The sequence below is a fragment of the Brachionichthys hirsutus genome, chromosome 6, assembly GCF_040956055.1.
Source record: "Brachionichthys hirsutus isolate HB-005 chromosome 6, CSIRO-AGI_Bhir_v1, whole genome shotgun sequence".
NCBI lineage: Eukaryota > Metazoa > Chordata > Actinopteri > Lophiiformes > Brachionichthyidae > Brachionichthys > Brachionichthys hirsutus.
The window spans coordinates 8,847,180-8,865,229 of NC_090902.1; the positions used below are offsets into that span (position 1 = coordinate 8,847,180).

An 18,050-nucleotide genomic window follows, 5' to 3' on the forward strand; every position below is an offset into this window, starting at 1 on the left:
TTAAATCCTCGGAGGCATCATCACATCTGATTTGTGTCCGACGAGTCTTAATGGGTTTGGTGGCCACGTTCTATTGTCTGAGGGTTGTGACCCTACTCTAGTGTGTACCAAGGGTTATGAATGAGTGGTTATGTGTGTGTGTGTGGTTTTGTGTTTGCGCCTTGACAGCTCTTCAACTTAAGGAATGGATTGTTTGATTTGGGATTTAATGTGAATTTCAGAGGATCCCTGCTGGTGATTTCTGTGTATATTCAGTCGCGTATATTCCTGCTGGCCTGAATCGTGCTTTACTCGCCTCGACACCTTTTCTCTCATCGAGTCCATGGAGGCTGTACGAGTGAAGGATTATTGTTTTGTTTTTTTGTGTGTGGAAGAATTTGGCAGCTAATATTTTGTCGAGGTGACTGCGGGGGCTGCTTTAGAGTGAACTTAAAGTGTGCACAGTCTCCCACACACTGCTAATCCCACGCAGCCAAAGAACAGCTTTGACATTCTACAGAAGCTGAATATTTTAGCATTAACATTATTCTCTCTTGCTTCCCACCCCCCCCACCCCCCCCAGGTTTTCCGGGCAATGAGAGTCGATCCTGAGGGAATCTTGCTGCTGAGATGACCTATTTCCCCTTTCCTTTTCCCAAGAGATCGTTCTCCAATCAAAAGAGTGGCGTGAAATCTGTCCGGGACGTGGTTGGCAGGTTCCAATGATGGGCAGGTGATGGAGTCGTCCATCATCTCTCCCTGCCAGTGACTCGGCCTGTCAGCCCTCGCTCTGAGGCCTGCGTGTGAACCAGCAGTCCGAGGCCCTCTACTTCTCTGCCATGGTGACATAAGCAGCGCCGCAATATGAGGGAGAGCCAGCGTGAGACCGTCTCATTTCTGTCTCCAGTAGCTGCTGCTGCTTTAACGCCGCTTGCATTTGGCACCCGAAGGAGACTGACTTTATTCTGAAGAACTTTATTCTCTCCATTCGATTACCTACATCAAAAAAAGACTGTACCCCAAGGCGCATCGCTGGGCCAGTGGACTGGGGCGGCACGGTGCGAGACGATGCTGGGATGTGTGACACGAGCCCGTCGGCTGGTCCGTCACCTCCCCTTGCAGACTTCCCTGCTACTCCTCTTCCTCTTCTGCACTGTTAGCGTCTTCATCTCCGCCTACTTCCTCTATGGTGTGAAACGGGAACTGGAGCCATCGGCAGGGGGCGTGTCGGGGGCTGAGGGAGCATCTGCAGACTCCGATGACCCGAGGGTCACGCCTTCACGCCTGCTGCCTTTGCGGAGTGTCTCAGGAGGCCCCGGGGTGGACCCTGGCGGGGCCAGGACAGATCCAGTGGTTCTGGTGTTTGTGGAAAGCCAGTATTCTCAGCTGGGTCAGGAGATTGTGGCCATCTTGGAGTCTGGCCGGTTCAGGTACCGGACAGAGATCTCTCCCGGGAAGGGGGACATGCCCACGTTGACGGACAAAGACAGAGGCCGCTTCACACTGGTGATTTATGAGAACATTCTCAAGTATGTTAACTTGGATGCCTGGAACCGAGAACTACTTGACAAGTACTGTGTGGAATATGGAGTGGGCATCATCGGTTTCTTCAAGGTCAGGACACACAACACACACGCACACACACACACACACCTCACCATGCTGCCCGTCCTCTCACTCACACCTTCTGCCCTGTCCGTTTGGTTTCAGCGTCTCCAGGTGATTGGATTCACAGGGCTGAAAAGACCTGCCCGGTTCAATCACACTCAGTCCCACTCGTCTGTGTCTCTTATTTTCTCTCTAGTTCCTGTTCATTTTTATTCCGTAAACCCCCCCCCCCCCCCCAACTACAGCCTCCTCTTTATCTTCTTTTGTTTCCCCCCCTTTGTTAAGTTTCTCATCGGTCTCTGTCCCTATCTTTCTTTCCCTCTAGCTCTTCATTCTCTCTTATTCTCTCTCTCTCTCTCAGTAATCCCAAGCGGAGCCTTTTTGCTCAAGGCCTGTTTTCAGGTCTCATGGATTTAATCACCACCGTCGAGACACGGTTAGAATAAAGAAGGAGATGTGTTGTGCAAGAACGGTGGTGCAGTGGCGTCCAGCTGAGTAGGTGAATGTTAGGAAAGAAGTCCTCGTGGGATTCATGCGTTACTGGAGAAGAGGAAGCAGAGAAAGGGTGTGCATCCCACTGACCTGAGGCCTGTGTGACGAGAGAGGTTCAGCTTACCCAGGTTGTGTGTGATCTGGTTTCTCTCGCCCTGAAGACGGCAGTGGAGGGGGGGGGGGGGGGGTCACTATGAGCATGCTAGCACAAAGGCATCATTGCAGTATTTATAACAAATCACAAACATGAATGCGTCTGTTGGCAGCATGAAAAAACAGCCACTAACAGGCTTATAATATTACTTCCCCCACCGTGACGGCGTGAGCAGACCCGACTACGATTACATGCGTTTGTTCTGTTATAGTCCTTTTTTACATTGTGCTCTTCGTGGCATTTATGACGAGTTTAGCCTTATTCTTTCAACGACTCCAGTGATGTCAACCAGACTTGGGGGGAACAAGCAAAATACATTAAAAAACACAAACTAAAGTAGAGAGTAGGTGCACTTTCATATCTAAGTGGTAGCACGCACAAGGAGTTATTGTTGCAGAGTCTGTTGTAGGATGATATGAGTGTAGAAAGACACAATGTCAAAGCCATCGAGGTTTTGGCATTCATTGCAGCTGACAGGAAAAACCAGGGGGGGGGGGGGGGGCTCTCCACCTCCACGGGAACAGGTTGTTCATTATCCACACAAGTTCCATGGGAAGTTGAGTGGATCATATATTTTATAATTTATATTTTATATTTTATGCCTGTATTACAAGTATCTGTATAATGCAGTTCAGTAATTAAGGATCACAGCCCAAAAAAGGTTGAGACGTGTTTTTGAGGGATGTTGTCAGGAGGACAAAGATGCCCTCCTGCAAAGAGGGTGTTGGTTTGAAACCGATTAGAGACCACCTAAATGCCCTCAGAAGAATTCATTGAAATTTCACACTGATGTTAACTACAAAAGAAAACTCACTATAAATATATTACAAAGGGAAAACACAAAACATCTTAATTTAAAAATGAGATTTGTTCATTTTATTCTTTTTGATGATAAATGTATTTTGTTCAATGCAACGTTCATCAAATGTTCCTGTTTTATCGTGGTTATCACATGAATATGTTTTTATATTTTGAGTTTTAAGAAGGTAAAAAGAAATTACTTTTGATCCCCACTTTAGTAGGACCTTGTGAGTATTTGGGAGTAGAGATGTGAGCAAAAACAGAATACGATACATTTTGGTACATTTCAGTGATTAATTATTGATCCCTCAATCTTGAATATTAGAACCGCACAGAAGGTTCCTGCAATCTGAGAACAGCAGGCAAGAAGCTGCTCCACCTTTCAGTGGGCCTGACCTCACGTGATTGGAGAAATGGGGGCATTATAATGACTCTAAAATGCATTTCATGGCTCTGGTTGATGATGATCCTTCTTTCTCTTGATCAGGCCAATGAGAACAGCCTGCTGAGTGCACAGCTGAAAGGATTCCCCCTCTTCCTCCACTCTAACTTGGGTCTCAAGGATTGCACAGTTAATCCCAAATCCCCTCTGCTCTTCATCACTCGATCTGGGCAGCCCCTGCAGGGCGCCCTCCCCGGGGACGACTGGACTGTTTTCCAGTCCAACCATTCAACGTACGAGCCCGTGCTGCTGGCTAAAACCCAATCCGCAGAGAGCGTTGCATCGATGGGGCAGAACGCTGCTCTCCTCCCATCGGTGGTGCAGGACTTGGGGCTCCATGATGGGATCCAGAGGGTCCTGTTTGGCAACAACTTGCTCTTCTGGCTGCACAAGTTGGTGTTCGTGGATGCTGTGGCCTTTCTCACGGGCAAGAGGCTCTCGCTGTCCCTGGAGCGCTACATCCTGGTGGATATAGACGACATCTTTGTTGGAAAAGAGGGCACACGCATGAAGGTGCCCGACGTAAAGGTAAGTTTGTGTGTTTCAGAGAATCTAAACTTTGTCGCCAGGGAAAACACTGCTTTCAACATGCCTCTGCCAAAATGTAAAAAATGATGTACAGCAACCCCCTTCTTCTCGCATTGACGGCTTTTTGGTCCCAGTAGGCCGATCAATATTTCAGGGGCCCAAAGGCTTATAAAGGAATGCTGAAAAGCTCCCTGCTTGGGTCCCCTCGGAGCCGACCACCCTCGCATGTGGAGGCAGGGTATGAGAAAGCATTAAGTGCTAGGCTTTTAGGAAGGAATCACACGTGTTACAGAGGGGTGTGTGCTGGGAGGCTCATCCAGCATCAAATGAGCCAAACATACGAATCAGAAGAACAAAATGAAGGAGGGAGTGAGGCAACTGGGAGTGGATGTTTGATGTTTAGGGAAAGTTGCACAATGAGATATGCATGTGGGCCTTCACGCTTCCTCATTAATGCACTGTTGCACCAATGTGAGCGCGGCGCTTATTGACTCCTCCTCACTTCCTCCCACTGTTTCAGGCCCTGCTGGAGACACAAAGGGAGTTGCGCACTCATGTTCCCAACTTCACCTTCAATCTGGGGTTCTCTGGGAAATTCTTTCACGCTGGTAAGAAACAACCCACGAAGGAGCGCCGGGAGACCACGCACTACATTCATTCTTCGATTGAGAGTCTTAACTGGCATGCTTCAGTTTCTCCACTCACTCTTCTTCACGCACTTTATTATCTTTCTTGTTAATCCATCGTGTTCTTCACTACTTTTCAAGTATTTTCACCCTTTTCTGCTTTCATTTCCTCTTTTTCTTTTATCGTCGACTTCATTTGAACCCTGTATTTTTCCAGTCTCCCCTCATTTTGAGCTTCATCTTATTCACCATGCCCTCCACCTTCTCTTTCCTTGCCAAAATGGATGTCCATCCTTTTCTGTTATCCAGGATCCGAAGAGGAGGACCTGGGAGATGACCTGCTGCTTTCCTCTGTGAAGGAGTTCTGGTGGTTCCCTCACATGTGGAGCCACATGCAGCCCCATCTATTCCACAACCAGTCCGTGCTGGCCGAGCAGATGTTGCTCAACAAGAATTTTGCCATGGTAAGTCACATTGTGTGTGTGTGTGTGTGTGTGTGTGTGTGTGTGTCTGGGGGGGCTTGTTTACCGGCTCATTATGGGGAGTAAAATATGATCCGCTGTCATCAGCAAAAGCATAAAAATATCCTCTTTCTGACATCTTTTTATTGCTTTTTGCTCCAAGAACAGTAAAAAACAATGTTAAATAATTCAGCTGTTGCTGAGAGTCAAACGCTTCAATGCGATGACCTTTGTAGAACATCTTGACAGTTGTTGATGATCTCGGCTTCCTTTCCAGACTTTTTCATTTCCTCTTCCTCTTGCCTCCCACCTTTCTAAAACTCCAGGAGCATGGAATCCCCACTAATATGGGCTATGCTGTGGCCCCCCACCACTCGGGTGTCTACCCTGTCCACATGCAGCTGTATGATGCCTGGAAGAAGGTGTGGGGCATCAAGGTGACCAGCACAGAGGAATATCCACACCTGAAGCCTGCCCGCTTCCGCCGAGGTTTCATCCACAGTGGCATTAGTGTAAGATGTTTTTCGACACGCAGGCATCCATCAGGCCTCACTGTCCTGTTACCTTGTTCTGGTCCATTGCTTTCTCTACAGTCAGCCCCCCCCCCCCCCCCTTTTCATGGTTCTTTGTTCTACATACTGTATGCCTTCTTTTACTTAATAATGATTTCTATCTGCACCACCTCCAGTTCTTTAGTCTTTTTCGGTGTCTTATTCTCTCATGATAAATAGCTGCATTTACAATTCTTTAGCAATTACACTGGAGAGTAAAAGCATCGAAATTAGTAATCCTACAGAAACTGCATGAGTTCAGCTTTATAGTTCTAATTAGTAGTGATTGTTAGTGTTGTGAAAAAGGGCTGGATCTGAGTCTGATTCTTTTGTTTTTTTGTGTGTGCCTCTCCAACCTTTCTGTATCAGATCGGGGTGAATAATCTATAGAGTTGTGATTCTAAAGTTTGAAGAAATTTACATCCAATTGCAAACCAAACGCAGCTTTCCACAAAACAACACATGGTCAAACATGGAGGCCGGAGTTGCAATTTTGTGGGCAGGCTTTGCTGCTTCAGGGCCCGGTAGAACATTCTGCTGAAGCACAACTGGGGTCATTCAGAAAGACAGCAATCCACAGAACAAGAGTAACTCCACCTTTTGAATGGCCCCTTTAGGAGCCACACTTGTGTTTTGTGTTCGCTGAAATGTTCTAGTTTGCGTATGTGATGCACATGAAAGAGACAATCCGGAGTGGCTCCCATGCGTTCTCACAATGCTGTAGATGATGAAACATGAAAGAGGTTCTACAGAACCATTTCTGTCCCGGGCTGACCTTTGAGCTGACGGGAAACAGTGCAGTCTCAGTCCAGATTCTTTGTAGCATTGGCATTCAGTCAGGCCAGTGTGGTCTCAGAGCTGCTCGCTTGTCCTTGAGATAGTGCCCGTCTGAATGGACGATCTCCACTGCTTACTGGTGATTGATATTCAGTTCCCGAGACACTCAAAACTGTCAACGCATTTCCATGAATTTCCATATAGGCTTGGAGTGAGGTTTGCTTTGGCTAGATGAGCTGCATAATATGAATATTAGTGAAAGCAAACAGTGTGTGAGGAAGCCGGCTTGAGTGCTGACAACTCGGCTCTTTGCAGAGTGAATGCAGTTTTTATTTTTTACTATTATCATTATTGTGTTGAATGTGAGCCATTTCATGTGTTTGTCCGTTTGGTTTGGTGACTCGTGTGTGTGTTTGCGTCACAGGTGCTGCCCAGGCAGACGTGTGGGCTTTTCACACACACCATCTTCTATAAAGACTACCCAGGCAGTCCAAATGAACTGGACAAGCTCATCAATGGCGGAGAGCTCTTCCTGACTGTTCTCCTGAACCCTGTGAGTCACACAGCACGGCTTTTGTGTTGCGCATTTGTCACGCTATGTAACTGCTGGCATAAACAGAAATATGACGCAAGGCAGTGACTATTTGGTGACTCGCAAACAGATGTCGAGAGCGTGCTTTCTATTTAACGTGTCTGTTAAGGTCATTTTAATCTGAGCACAGTGGGATGTTGAAATTTCCTTTATTTCAAAAAAAGATTTATTTTTTTTATCTGTCTCCATGGACAATAATACAATTCTCCATGCTGTTGTCCAGGCAGATGGAAAGTTGGAAATTTACAATCAAAATACTGTAACTTCTTGATCTGACGGTCTCTGTTGAAGTATTACCTTCAGGACATTGTGCATTGGCCTCAATCCTCCCAGCCTCCTTCAGAATGCGCTGCCTTTTCTGCTGGAGGTCAAAGTGGTAGAGACCTACTGGACAAGGAGATCCGTCCGACGTCCTCCCCTACCATCGACTCTCGCTCACTCCAACCCCTCCACCCAAGATACGGTGGCAATTCCTGGAAGGAATGATGTCGTATAATATGAAAAATATCATATAAATGAATCATTTGAACTTGATCTAATATCATTCTTCTTTTTTTTTATTTAAAACATCCAGTTCTACATGAATTCCACATTTTTGGATTAGACTCAGATTCATGCCCACCTGCTGGCAACTTGCATGAATGTGATACATTTTAATATCGCACACGCTCATTTAACTTCCTGCGAGGAGGAACCTGTTTGACGATGGTTGGTTTGTCTTGATAATTGTGCAGAAGCATTTCAGTGATGTCAGTTTGCCTGCTTACATGCACATTTAAGCCGAAGTGATTTTGTTGTTTTCAGTTTGCTGGTTGTCTTTTTTTTTCTTTGTCTCTGAAGCTCCTCGTGCTGCTTTATGTCTCCTTTCAATCAAGCTGGAATATCAGCATTTCCACACATGACATGTAACTGGAATTTGACGAAGCATTATACAGGCGCTATACTTCTGCAGGGGTCGTTCCGCTGATGCATGCAGCACAAATAAAACACAGTATATAAACACGCATAATATTTTATCTGCACTTTGTCAATAAGAATAATTATGTCAACAGTATTTTAGACTCAGTCAGCAATGTTGCATATTGACAAAGGCGCACAGTAAGAGTTAAATGATATTTAGTGTCTTCTGTCTGCCTCACGTATGGGGAGAGAACAAAAAGGTTGTTGAATATCAAATCAAAGTTTTATCAATTAAATGAACACAAGTGAATACACTCTGTCTGCAATGCAGACCGTATTAAGTGAACCGTAATGCCCTTTTAATTTACCAATGCTCTGGTTGTTTCTTCTTATTGACAGGTCAGCATCTTTATGACCCATCTGTCCAACTATGGCAACGATCGCCTCGGCCTCTACACCTTTAAAAGCCTGATGACGTTCATCCAGACTTGGACCAACCTGAGGGTGCAGACCCTGCCCCCTATTCAACTGGCACATAAATACTTCAGCCTCTTCCCCTCTGAGCGGGATCCACTTTGGCAGGTAAGAATACAGCGTCGATCAATATAATGCCTATTTTATACGTTCATTATTCCATCACCATGAGCAAAGCGGGCAGCAGGTTATCAGGAATGGAGTCAATCCATCTGTCTGTCACATTTTCAATTTAAGAGCATACTTCAAATACTTTTGTCTTTATCTTATTTCATTAATAGAATGTTGAATTATCAGCACACTAATAGTGAACAACGGTGCGATAAAACGCTGTAATGCTCTTGAATTTACGAACGTATACGCGTTTGAAGCCGGTTGGACGTGTTCTTCTAACAAAGGATGGCTGTCTTTTTGTGGCGACAGGATCCGTGTGAGGACAAAAGGCACAAGGACATCTGGTCCAAAGAGAAAACATGTGACCGCTTTCCCAAACTGCTCGTCATTGGGCCGCAGAAAACGGGTGAGACGCAGTACTTCACCGCCCCCTACTGGATGTGTTTGGAAGTGTTTTAATCTTTCATTCAGAATGAAAGCAGTGATATTCAAGATTCAAGATTCAAGATTCAAGATACTTTATTGTCATTATGCGAGCATAATAAAATCGTGAGAAGGCCTACGGCTTAAGGCACACATCATAACATAGGCACACATCATAACATGGACAAATGGTTTGAATGAGATGAGGATCATTTAATTGAAAATTAGATGGTCGCTGTGTATCAGTGTTTTTTAAGGTGATGTTGTTGTGTTTTGTTTTTGGATTGTTGTTGTTGTTGTTTTTTACACTTTCTGCACTTCCTCAAATGTCTTGCATTTGTCCTCCTATTTCTGTATGTCGTTACGTCTACATCACTTCTTCTCTCGTTGCTTCTTCAGGGACAACGGCACTCTACCTGTTTCTTGGCATGCACCCTGACTTGACCAGTAACTACCCCAGTAAGGAGACCTTTGAGGAGATCCAGTTCTTCAATGGGCACAACTACCACAGAGGCATTGACTGGTACAAGACCCGCTATATTCAGCAGTGCTGTATATTTATAAAGGTCCTTTTTTATATGAATGTTGTTGTTATTGTGCTTCACAGTTGTATACTTACAATATGTTTCCTTTGGTTTGGCTTTTCCTTTTTTTGTTTTTGCTGCATTGGTTATTAGTGCACACTAGGTGGCAGCAGACTGCTAGAATCCTAACAGAACAGGTCTACATATAATTGAACACATCTTGTGTTCACCTATGTGTTAGTATTGTAATTAAAGAAAAAGGTAGCATTATTTGGGAAGCTAATTTTGGTGGGATGGAGACTAATAATTGTGAGACTGCAAAATTGACCCCAATAACAGTACAAGGATTTAAAAAATCTGAGACCTGTATATGGTTTTAAATATTGGCTTGAAATTGTTCTAGCATGAAAAAGCAACTACAGTACTCGTGCTGACAGATGGTTGGTGGGAGGAGGGGGGGCCACCAGTGCCCAGGAGACTGCCTGCATCTCAGTAGGGGTCATTAGAGTCTTCACTGCAATGCCCTATGTCATATAATGTTGTTCAAATGTAAATGTGGTTGTTACAGGTTCTCCCTTCTCAATTGCAGCAATTAGTCTGGAGTATAAATGTCACGTACATGAATATACATGTAATTGTACATGCAGTCGGCGCTGCTCCCACTTTTCCTGCATCACTTTGCTATCAACGTGTGGCAGCATTAAGTGTTTCAAAACTCACCCGCCCACCCACAGAGAGATTCTCCTTCTCTAAGCAGTGTAGATTGGACCCGATCAGTAGTGGCTGTTTGTAATATTATGCTTTGTTGTGTGTCAGGTATATGGAGTACTTCCCTCTGCCCTCCAACACCAGTTCAGACTACTACTTTGAGAAGAGTGCCAACTACTTTGACTCGGAGGTGGCTGCTCAGAGAGCTGCAGCTCTCTTGCCCAAAGCCAAGATCATCACCATCCTCATCAGCCCAGCAGACAGAGCTTACTCCTGGTATCAGGTCAGTCACGGGCAACCTCATGCCAGATATGTGAAATGTTAACTTTTAGAAATGTTACTTCACCCATTGCTCCGTTAATCCTCTGCATGAGATCCCAAAAGTAAAATCTATTATAATATAATTAGGAAGTCATTTTCAGACTCACCCATTTTACTCAAATCACTCAATTCTCTCTCTCTGCAGCACCAAAGAGCCCATGATGACCCAGTGGCGCTGAAATACTCCTTCCATGACGTCATCACTGCAGGCCGTGATGCTCCAGTCAAGTTACGGGTCCTCCAGAATCGCTGTCTGTTGCCAGGCTGGTACGCCACCCACCTGGAGCGCTGGCTCAACTACTACCACTCCAGCCAGGTACAGCCGTTCACCTGTGTGCTCTAGGCCCCCCCACCCCAGCGAGGTTGGACTCATGACCTTATTATGGTCCATTCAATTTAGGAAAGTACAGCAAAAGTCTTACATTTATTCTTCCAGTTTGTAGAGAGACAATTGGTAATAAATAAAAAAATTTTTTTAGCAGAAACATTGTCAAACTTGGAAAATAATCATATTAAACAGTGAATTAATAACATTTGTATTTGTTAATGTGTCTTACCTAGTTATTAGTCTTGGATGGACAGATGCTAAAGTCTGAGCCTGCTTCAGTCATGGATAAAGTCCAGAAGTATTTGGGCTTGACAAACATCATCAACTACCACAAGATTCTAGCGTGAGTATCTTTCTGCAACTCCAAATATAAGTTATTCAACTACTAACTTTCCAACATGAATCTGCAACAACCATCACATCTCTCTCTGTTATTACTATTTAATAAAGGCGTACAATAAACGAGAACGTTTTTGTTCATGCTGCATGTAGCTATAGGTTGGGTTTATTGGTTGCAGTGGATCTGAGCGTAATGGGGTTCATTATATATTTTTTTATTGACCAAATGTGCAGGTTTGACCCTAAGAAAGGCTTCTGGTGTCAGCTACTGGAAGGGGGGAAGACCAAATGTTTAGGGAAGAGTAAAGGACGCAGGTACTCTGACATGGGCCCTGAGGTACGATCAATTAAAAGCCATTCGTATTAAGATACTTGACATTTTACCTGAATGTTGTTTAAAATGATTTTTACTGAACTTTCTTTTTTCTGTCTGTTTCAGTCCCAGGTGTTCCTCAGGGTCTATTATCGGGATCACAATATTGAGTTGTCCAAGTTGCTTTATAGAATGGGTCAGCCACTGCCAGGATGGCTCAGAGAAGAGCTGGTCCACACCAGGTAGCAACACCACAGGAAGAGCCCACAGCTCTCTGCGCTGATCCACTGCACACCCCTTCTGGGGGGGGGGGGGGGGGGGGGCACAGCTCAACTGGCCTGAAGTGTCGAAGATCCAAAGCAGTTTTTAAAAGAGGGCAGATTTGAGGATGGGATGCCCAACCACAACTCAAAACTTAACATGATCTTTGATCCCAAGTCGAATTGGACAGCAGTGGATGTTGACACGGAAGAGGGATGAAATGCATTTAGCAACGAATGGCTATCCCACGTTTAAAGACCGTACAACTCCTCTGCTCCACCAGCCAGTGCAGTGGAAACCCCACTGTGTTCTGCAGAGGGGAAAGACTTAGCGAGGTGCAGGGGTTTGCCTTCTGTGCTGGATAATCACACCCCTGTTTCCCTGATTCTTCTTCACATGAATTTCATCCCAAAATTCAATGGACGGGAGAGTCTTGACAGCTCTGGGAATGAGATGAACACAACGTTTCTATTCCCATCGATGAGTCTGTAGCGTGCGGCGCAGATTCACGCAGGTGACTTTGATTAAATGAATGACAGCCTGAAAGAGAGAGACAGAGAGACAGTGGTTGTGAATGCCTTTGACACAAGTGAATTATGGGATGGGATCTGGAGTCCTGACTCAGGCTGCATGTTGTAGCCTCGCCTGATAGGCCTTGGTAGAATCTAGTTATCACATTTACAAGTGCCAGGACAGAATCTTCATTCAAATATTATTGCCACATGGACTTTTAAGGGTTCTAATCACGAGGTTTTATGTTTCGTTTGCTCAAATCAGATTTTTGTTCTAACATTTCTAGAATGCTGACAGTGATGCATTATTGTAGAATGTACCAAAACTTAAACGGCTTAGCTCATCTCTTCTTGCAAAGGTTTGTAAAGATCTCCAGTAGCCTGCTTTGTTAAACTGTTCAGCTCAGTCTGAAACTGGCTCCAGCAGGTGCAGCCGGACGGATGTTGAAAGCACAATATTTAAGACACTCAAGTGAACATAATAAATATAACAGGTTACTGGAAAGCACACTAACAATATGGATCCTGATGCAATCTGTGAAGAACATCATAAGCTAGCTACTGTGTGTTTCATTAGACGTGGCCTGGGAGATTCAGATAGTGTACAGAACACGCATTTCAAAACTGCTTTCAGCATTTTTTCTTTTGGGGTCAAAACTGTATATTTTGTTTTATTGTTTGTGTCATTTTATTTAGTAGAGGGCTGAGGTTTGGGAGTCTGGGTGAAATCCTCCAGAAGAACCAACGGTATACCCAATGAGGCCATGCGGATGTTTGATTGTCATTCAAGGTGTTACCACTGCAACTAGATGTCAAGCGTAAATAACACAAAGCTGCTCTCATTGCAATAGTTTTGTACAATGTTCTGTTGTAATAACGATGCACTTGTTTGTTCCAGACTTTGTAATGTACAAAATACGCAATCCTCAGTAGACCTAAGTTATTGAATGTGTTTGGGTTTACACTCGATATCCGCCCATTCCCATTGTGTGAAATGCCAGTGGTTGCACTGATGGGGAGTTTGGACTGCTGCCTTGTGCAGAGGTGTGTCAATATAATTGCTTCCTCTCATGCCTCCCTCACTGCCAGCCATTCTACACAGGTACTGAGTATCTCCATATAAGGTATTACATGATAACACATAGCATCACTGATGGTACTAATCTCCTGGACTGTATGATAAAGATTTGTAATTGTTGTCAATAATTTTTACAGTGTAACTAATATTGTCGGTGCTTTTTAATTTGCAAATAAAACACCACTGTATTTTTCATTCTTCTATCTGCTTGAGTATGATCAGAACAAAACCGTGTGAGTGTGTGTGTGTGTGTGTGTGTGTGTGTGTGTGTAGGTGTGTGTGTGTGAACCTTGAATGCGACTTGAAATTAGACTGGTTTGTTTTTGATTTCACAGAAACACCTCATCTAAGAGTCCACATGAAGCATATTTTCAGTTAATGGTACTCAAGATAATATTCTGTTAATGAAAGTTGTCTTCATTATCACGCTCCAAAATATAATGGGTTCTTTTCAGATAAAACATGATTTTTTTTTTATGACAATGAAAAACTTGGGTCTTTTTCTTTCTGATAAATAGTAAACCTAACCTCTAGTAGGCCATGCATAAACACATGAAAGTGCACCACATATGAATCTAATCTGTCGGAGTGACTGAATATACTGATATATATATATACTGTATCGGTATATTGATTCTGTCATGCAATGAAAGGAGCCGCATGTTCAGAATTGTCGGTCTCTAGCAACAAGTGACGGTGTCATAATTTCAACCAATCACAATTCAAAAATGCCTAAGGCAAAACCCCATTGCGCTGGGACTTTCCACATCCCTCTACTTCCTTCATAAACCCGTCTGGTAGTCATTTCTTGGAGATTACGGACCTTCCATCGTGTTTTTATTCACTTCTTTGAAGAAGCTAAGATAAACTTCTAAGGCTGATGGACAACGCTCCAGAACACGCTGCCCTGGCCAGTGGTGATGTGACGGGCAGTGAAGAAACCCTTGTTGCCCCTGCAAGATCCAGAAGGTGAGGAAAGGTTATCCTTTATCAGTAGTCAATAACTTTCTTTGTTGTTACACCAAAATTTTTGTTCCATGATTAATCAATGAGAAAAACTGGGAAATGGTTTATATTTAGATATGTTACATTTGATCAATGTACATTACTCTAAGATAAAGATAAAATAAAATAAAAATTAAATTATTAAAGGTAAGATTAAATGTTTCTCTGTCAACAGTATCTTGCCATTACATGTGATAATCTCTGCCGTATTAGATATGATTGAATCCATACATAGAATTCATGATAATTCATACTGATTTCATTTTTGTTATATGGTGTAACTGAATGTATGTTTTGTTGTGGCATTCTCCCCTTTAAGAAACTGCACCGTTGTAAATCATAAATTAGCTCTAAATCGTAGAGCTAATTTAGATTTGAACTTCCTTAAATCAGGGAAAGTTGTCTACCTAGTAACAAGTGATCCTCACATTCCATTGGCCGAATATAAGAAAAAGGCGGACTATTTTTTTATAGCTTGTTTTTTTTGTGCCATCATTAATATAGGTATAAATGTAATTCCGACATTCATTTAGTTTTAGAATCACACTGCTGGATTACATATGAACGGATTCTGTGTGACACTTTGAGCACAGCATCAGAACAACCATGCTGCCCAGTGCACTTTTGTAAATTGGAGTAACTTCTCCAATTTCTCTTCATCATATTTCTAACAGCGGCTCCAACAGTCGTGCTCTGAAGGTGGCAGGCCTGACAACCCTGGCCTGTCTGCTGGTGTCCAGCCAGGTTTTTGCTTTGTACACGCTGTTTGATCATAAGAATCAGATCAGTATGATGAAGAAGGACTCGGCACAATTGAGCAGACAGCTGAACCGCCCTGCTCCTGGTAAAAAAAAATGAAATAAAAATCATTCAATCCTACATGTTCATTTATTGTTGCAATGACATTCATTTATTTTAATCACAGCTGTAGCCCCAGGGAAGATGCAACTCCCCATGAACAGTGAACTTCTGCTGTCAGAGTTCGACTCAGATGGCTTGATGACAACTAAGACACGGCCGACAACCAGTACAACCAGGTCAACCAGTACACGGCCGACAACCAGGACAAGCAAGACAGCCAGGACACCCAAAGCATCCATGACTGTAGGTTTACGTCTGCCTCCTGGGAAAAAGTGCCCTCTCTCCATCTAGGTGGCACAACACACTTCTTTGGGACTCGGAATATTGTCCTAATGTTGTATGATGGATGAAAAGAAACACTCTGACTCTATATGACACCTTGGTTTCCTTCTGTCAGGTGCTGCAGGACACTGTTCCCAGTCTGGAGCAACAAGTGAAGGATCTGCAGCAGGTATGTTGGACAGGATTTGTCCTGCGGGTCTTTGCACTGCCTGGGCACTGAGCTCTAGCCATGTTTTTCTTTCAGGTGCTGCAGGACACTGTTTCCAGGCTGGAGCAACAAGTGAAGGATCTGCAGCTGGTATGTTGGACAGGATTTGTCCTGCGGGTCTTTGCACTGCCTTGGCACTGAGCTCTAGCCATGTTTTTCTTTCAGGACTCCCAGCTGCCACCGTTCAACGAAACCATCCTGGCTCCACTGCTAAGCTTGAAATCACAGATGAAAGAGACAGAGTGGCAGGCAAATCCACAGCCACTTACGCACACAAACTATATACAGTAAAGAAAGAACTGATCTGATGGGAGTTTTCTTTCTTGCAATTTGCAGAGATTCGAGTCTTGGATGCGTCATTGGCTGATCATGGAGATGGCAAAGCCGGCGCCTCAACTCACAACAACTGCTTCAGGTTTCTGTAGCATTCATTCCTTTTCTTTTTAGCTGAAAGTTAGAGATTCACACTGGTGCATTGACAGTAAATACTGGATTTCGGATATTTCTAGTCAGGGCTCACTGACTATAGCTGTAATAATTTACTATTTGTCAGAGATAAAAAGTGTAGAAATTCACTTTCTGTCACAAACAAAAGCATTTGTTTAACAGAAACACATTATTACGCTCAGCCAAGACGCACTGCTGCAGTAACGCCCTTGTGAATCATCGCTCTTACACCTTTCAAACATGAAACACACCCACGCAGAGCCTTTAAGCGAGTCAAATTAGTGATTCCCCAAACTTTATGCTTCACTAAGGTAACTGTAAGGTAATATCAAAGGATCAAATGAGTACACTTATTCGAGCTTGTTGAACCTTTCCTCTCCTCAAACCACCCAGCTGGAGCTACAGGACAGTCACTTATTGTTTGTTGTACATATGTTTTCTTTTTTCTTTTTTCCAGAACTGGAATGAAAATGAAGCAAGGCGTTCGGTGTTTCTTTTGGCTGTCAAGTCATTTTACACAGGATGCTAACGGCTTCAAATCCATCAATGTTTCCCCTTTATAATCTCTGAAATCTCTTAATTCTATCTATTTCTTGGCTGCTTGAGATAAAAAAATATATATATCTGCACTGGTTTGCTAAGTTGATACTTGACCTTTTTATTATATTTTACTTCAGAATAATTTGAGAGTATCCTCAAATGAAATCTAACTTAGAAGTCCACATTATCTACAGTTTAATAAAGTATATGTGTTTATCTCATGTTTATCTCTGAAGAATGTTTCATGGGATGTTTCTCCTAAATGTTTTAATATATATTTGGATATTAAGGAAGTGTTAGAATGGCTATCTCTGAGATATCACCCGATGCCTATGGCAATGGAGCTGAGGGGAACTTTGATGCATTCAGCATCGGAAAAATATGTTTAAAATCAATTAATCAGCCTCTTTTCTGGAACAGGTTCACTTTAGGTCAATAATAATAATTACAATAATAATGTAGGGCTGCACAGTTTTCATATTTCTTTATTTTAAATAAAACTGCAAACAATGAGGTCTGAGGATTATGGAGTTTTTGAGTCACAGTTTCTTCAAAAAGATGTTTTAAAATGAAACCCCAGTTATAACTCAACTGTTATTTTTGTTTTGAACTTGGATAAAGTGACGGGAAGCACATTGAGTTTACGTGCAATCAATTCTAATGAATGTATTAATTGAACTCCTATTGCCATATATGAGTGAGTACTTTCTTATGTAGGTGTTTCTAAAGAATGCAAAATAAAGTTTTTACAGGGGACACTGTTTGCATTGTTGTTTGTTATTTATACATTCTCATTGTAATGTTCTAAATTCTGAGCGCTCATAAATGCACACAAAAAAAAGATTTGGTGAGTTCAAATAAACATGAACTTGATAAGATTGTGACTCGATAGCTGTAATAACCTGGTTATTGTATTATTTCCGGTTCAGTGAATGAACATTGTCCGGATTGTTTCATTGATTTGATCCCTTTCTGTTACATAATGCCATAATAACATTCACTCTTAGAAAATGATCTATAAACTAGAACTATTCTATGCTTAGCCTCCGTTCTGACTCTTCTACCCGTCTTGGTAACAACATCCTGATCAGCTGGACAGTGAAAGCAGATTCTGACTCATGAATAACTCAGGTGAAATGAAACCTGGAGGACTCGGAGGCCATGCGACACATTCGCACTGGATGGACACGGCGGACATGAACGCACCGGTGAGTATCTCATTTTCACAACCGCATCAAGATGTAAAGACAAAGCAGATGGGGAATAAGACTGATATATATATATTAAATTAATGTCTTCTGCACTGTGTGAGGGAGCTGAAACTGTAAGAGTTGGAGTCGTGCTTGTTCCAGTTCCAGGTAAAGCAAAGACTAAAATATCAAATTAGTGAATTAGCCATGC

At 43.1% G+C, this 18,050-nt stretch overlaps 2 protein-coding genes across 2 annotated transcripts; both read left to right on the forward strand.

Annotated features, from left to right (window-relative positions):
- The first annotated feature begins 1,047 nt into the window (after positions 1 to 1,047).
- ndst1b (N-deacetylase/N-sulfotransferase (heparan glucosaminyl) 1b) lies at positions 1,048 to 11,739 on the forward strand. The gene is made up of 14 exons (XM_068740200.1): positions 1,048 to 1,593; positions 3,522 to 4,004; positions 4,525 to 4,612; positions 4,940 to 5,094; positions 5,418 to 5,603; positions 6,844 to 6,972; positions 8,311 to 8,493; positions 8,809 to 8,905; positions 9,322 to 9,445; positions 10,263 to 10,437; positions 10,621 to 10,791; positions 11,037 to 11,146; positions 11,377 to 11,479; positions 11,582 to 11,739. Exons 1-14 carry the CDS (start codon positions 1,048 to 1,050, stop codon positions 11,699 to 11,701), a joined length of 2,670 nt encoding a protein of 889 aa, XP_068596301.1. The 3' UTR covers positions 11,702 to 11,739.
- Positions 11,740 to 14,119: 2,380 nt separating this feature from the next.
- On the forward strand, positions 14,120 to 17,400 carry LOC137894844 (uncharacterized). Its single transcript, XM_068740319.1, has 8 exons — positions 14,120 to 14,275; positions 14,986 to 15,155; positions 15,237 to 15,415; positions 15,570 to 15,623; positions 15,699 to 15,752; positions 15,828 to 15,911; positions 15,999 to 16,077; positions 16,567 to 17,400. The coding sequence occupies exons 1-8, from the start codon at positions 14,187 to 14,189 to the stop codon at positions 16,575 to 16,577; spliced, it is 720 nt and encodes a 239-aa protein (XP_068596420.1). The 5' UTR covers positions 14,120 to 14,186; the 3' UTR covers positions 16,578 to 17,400.
- Positions 17,401 to 18,050: the final 650 nt, after the last annotated feature.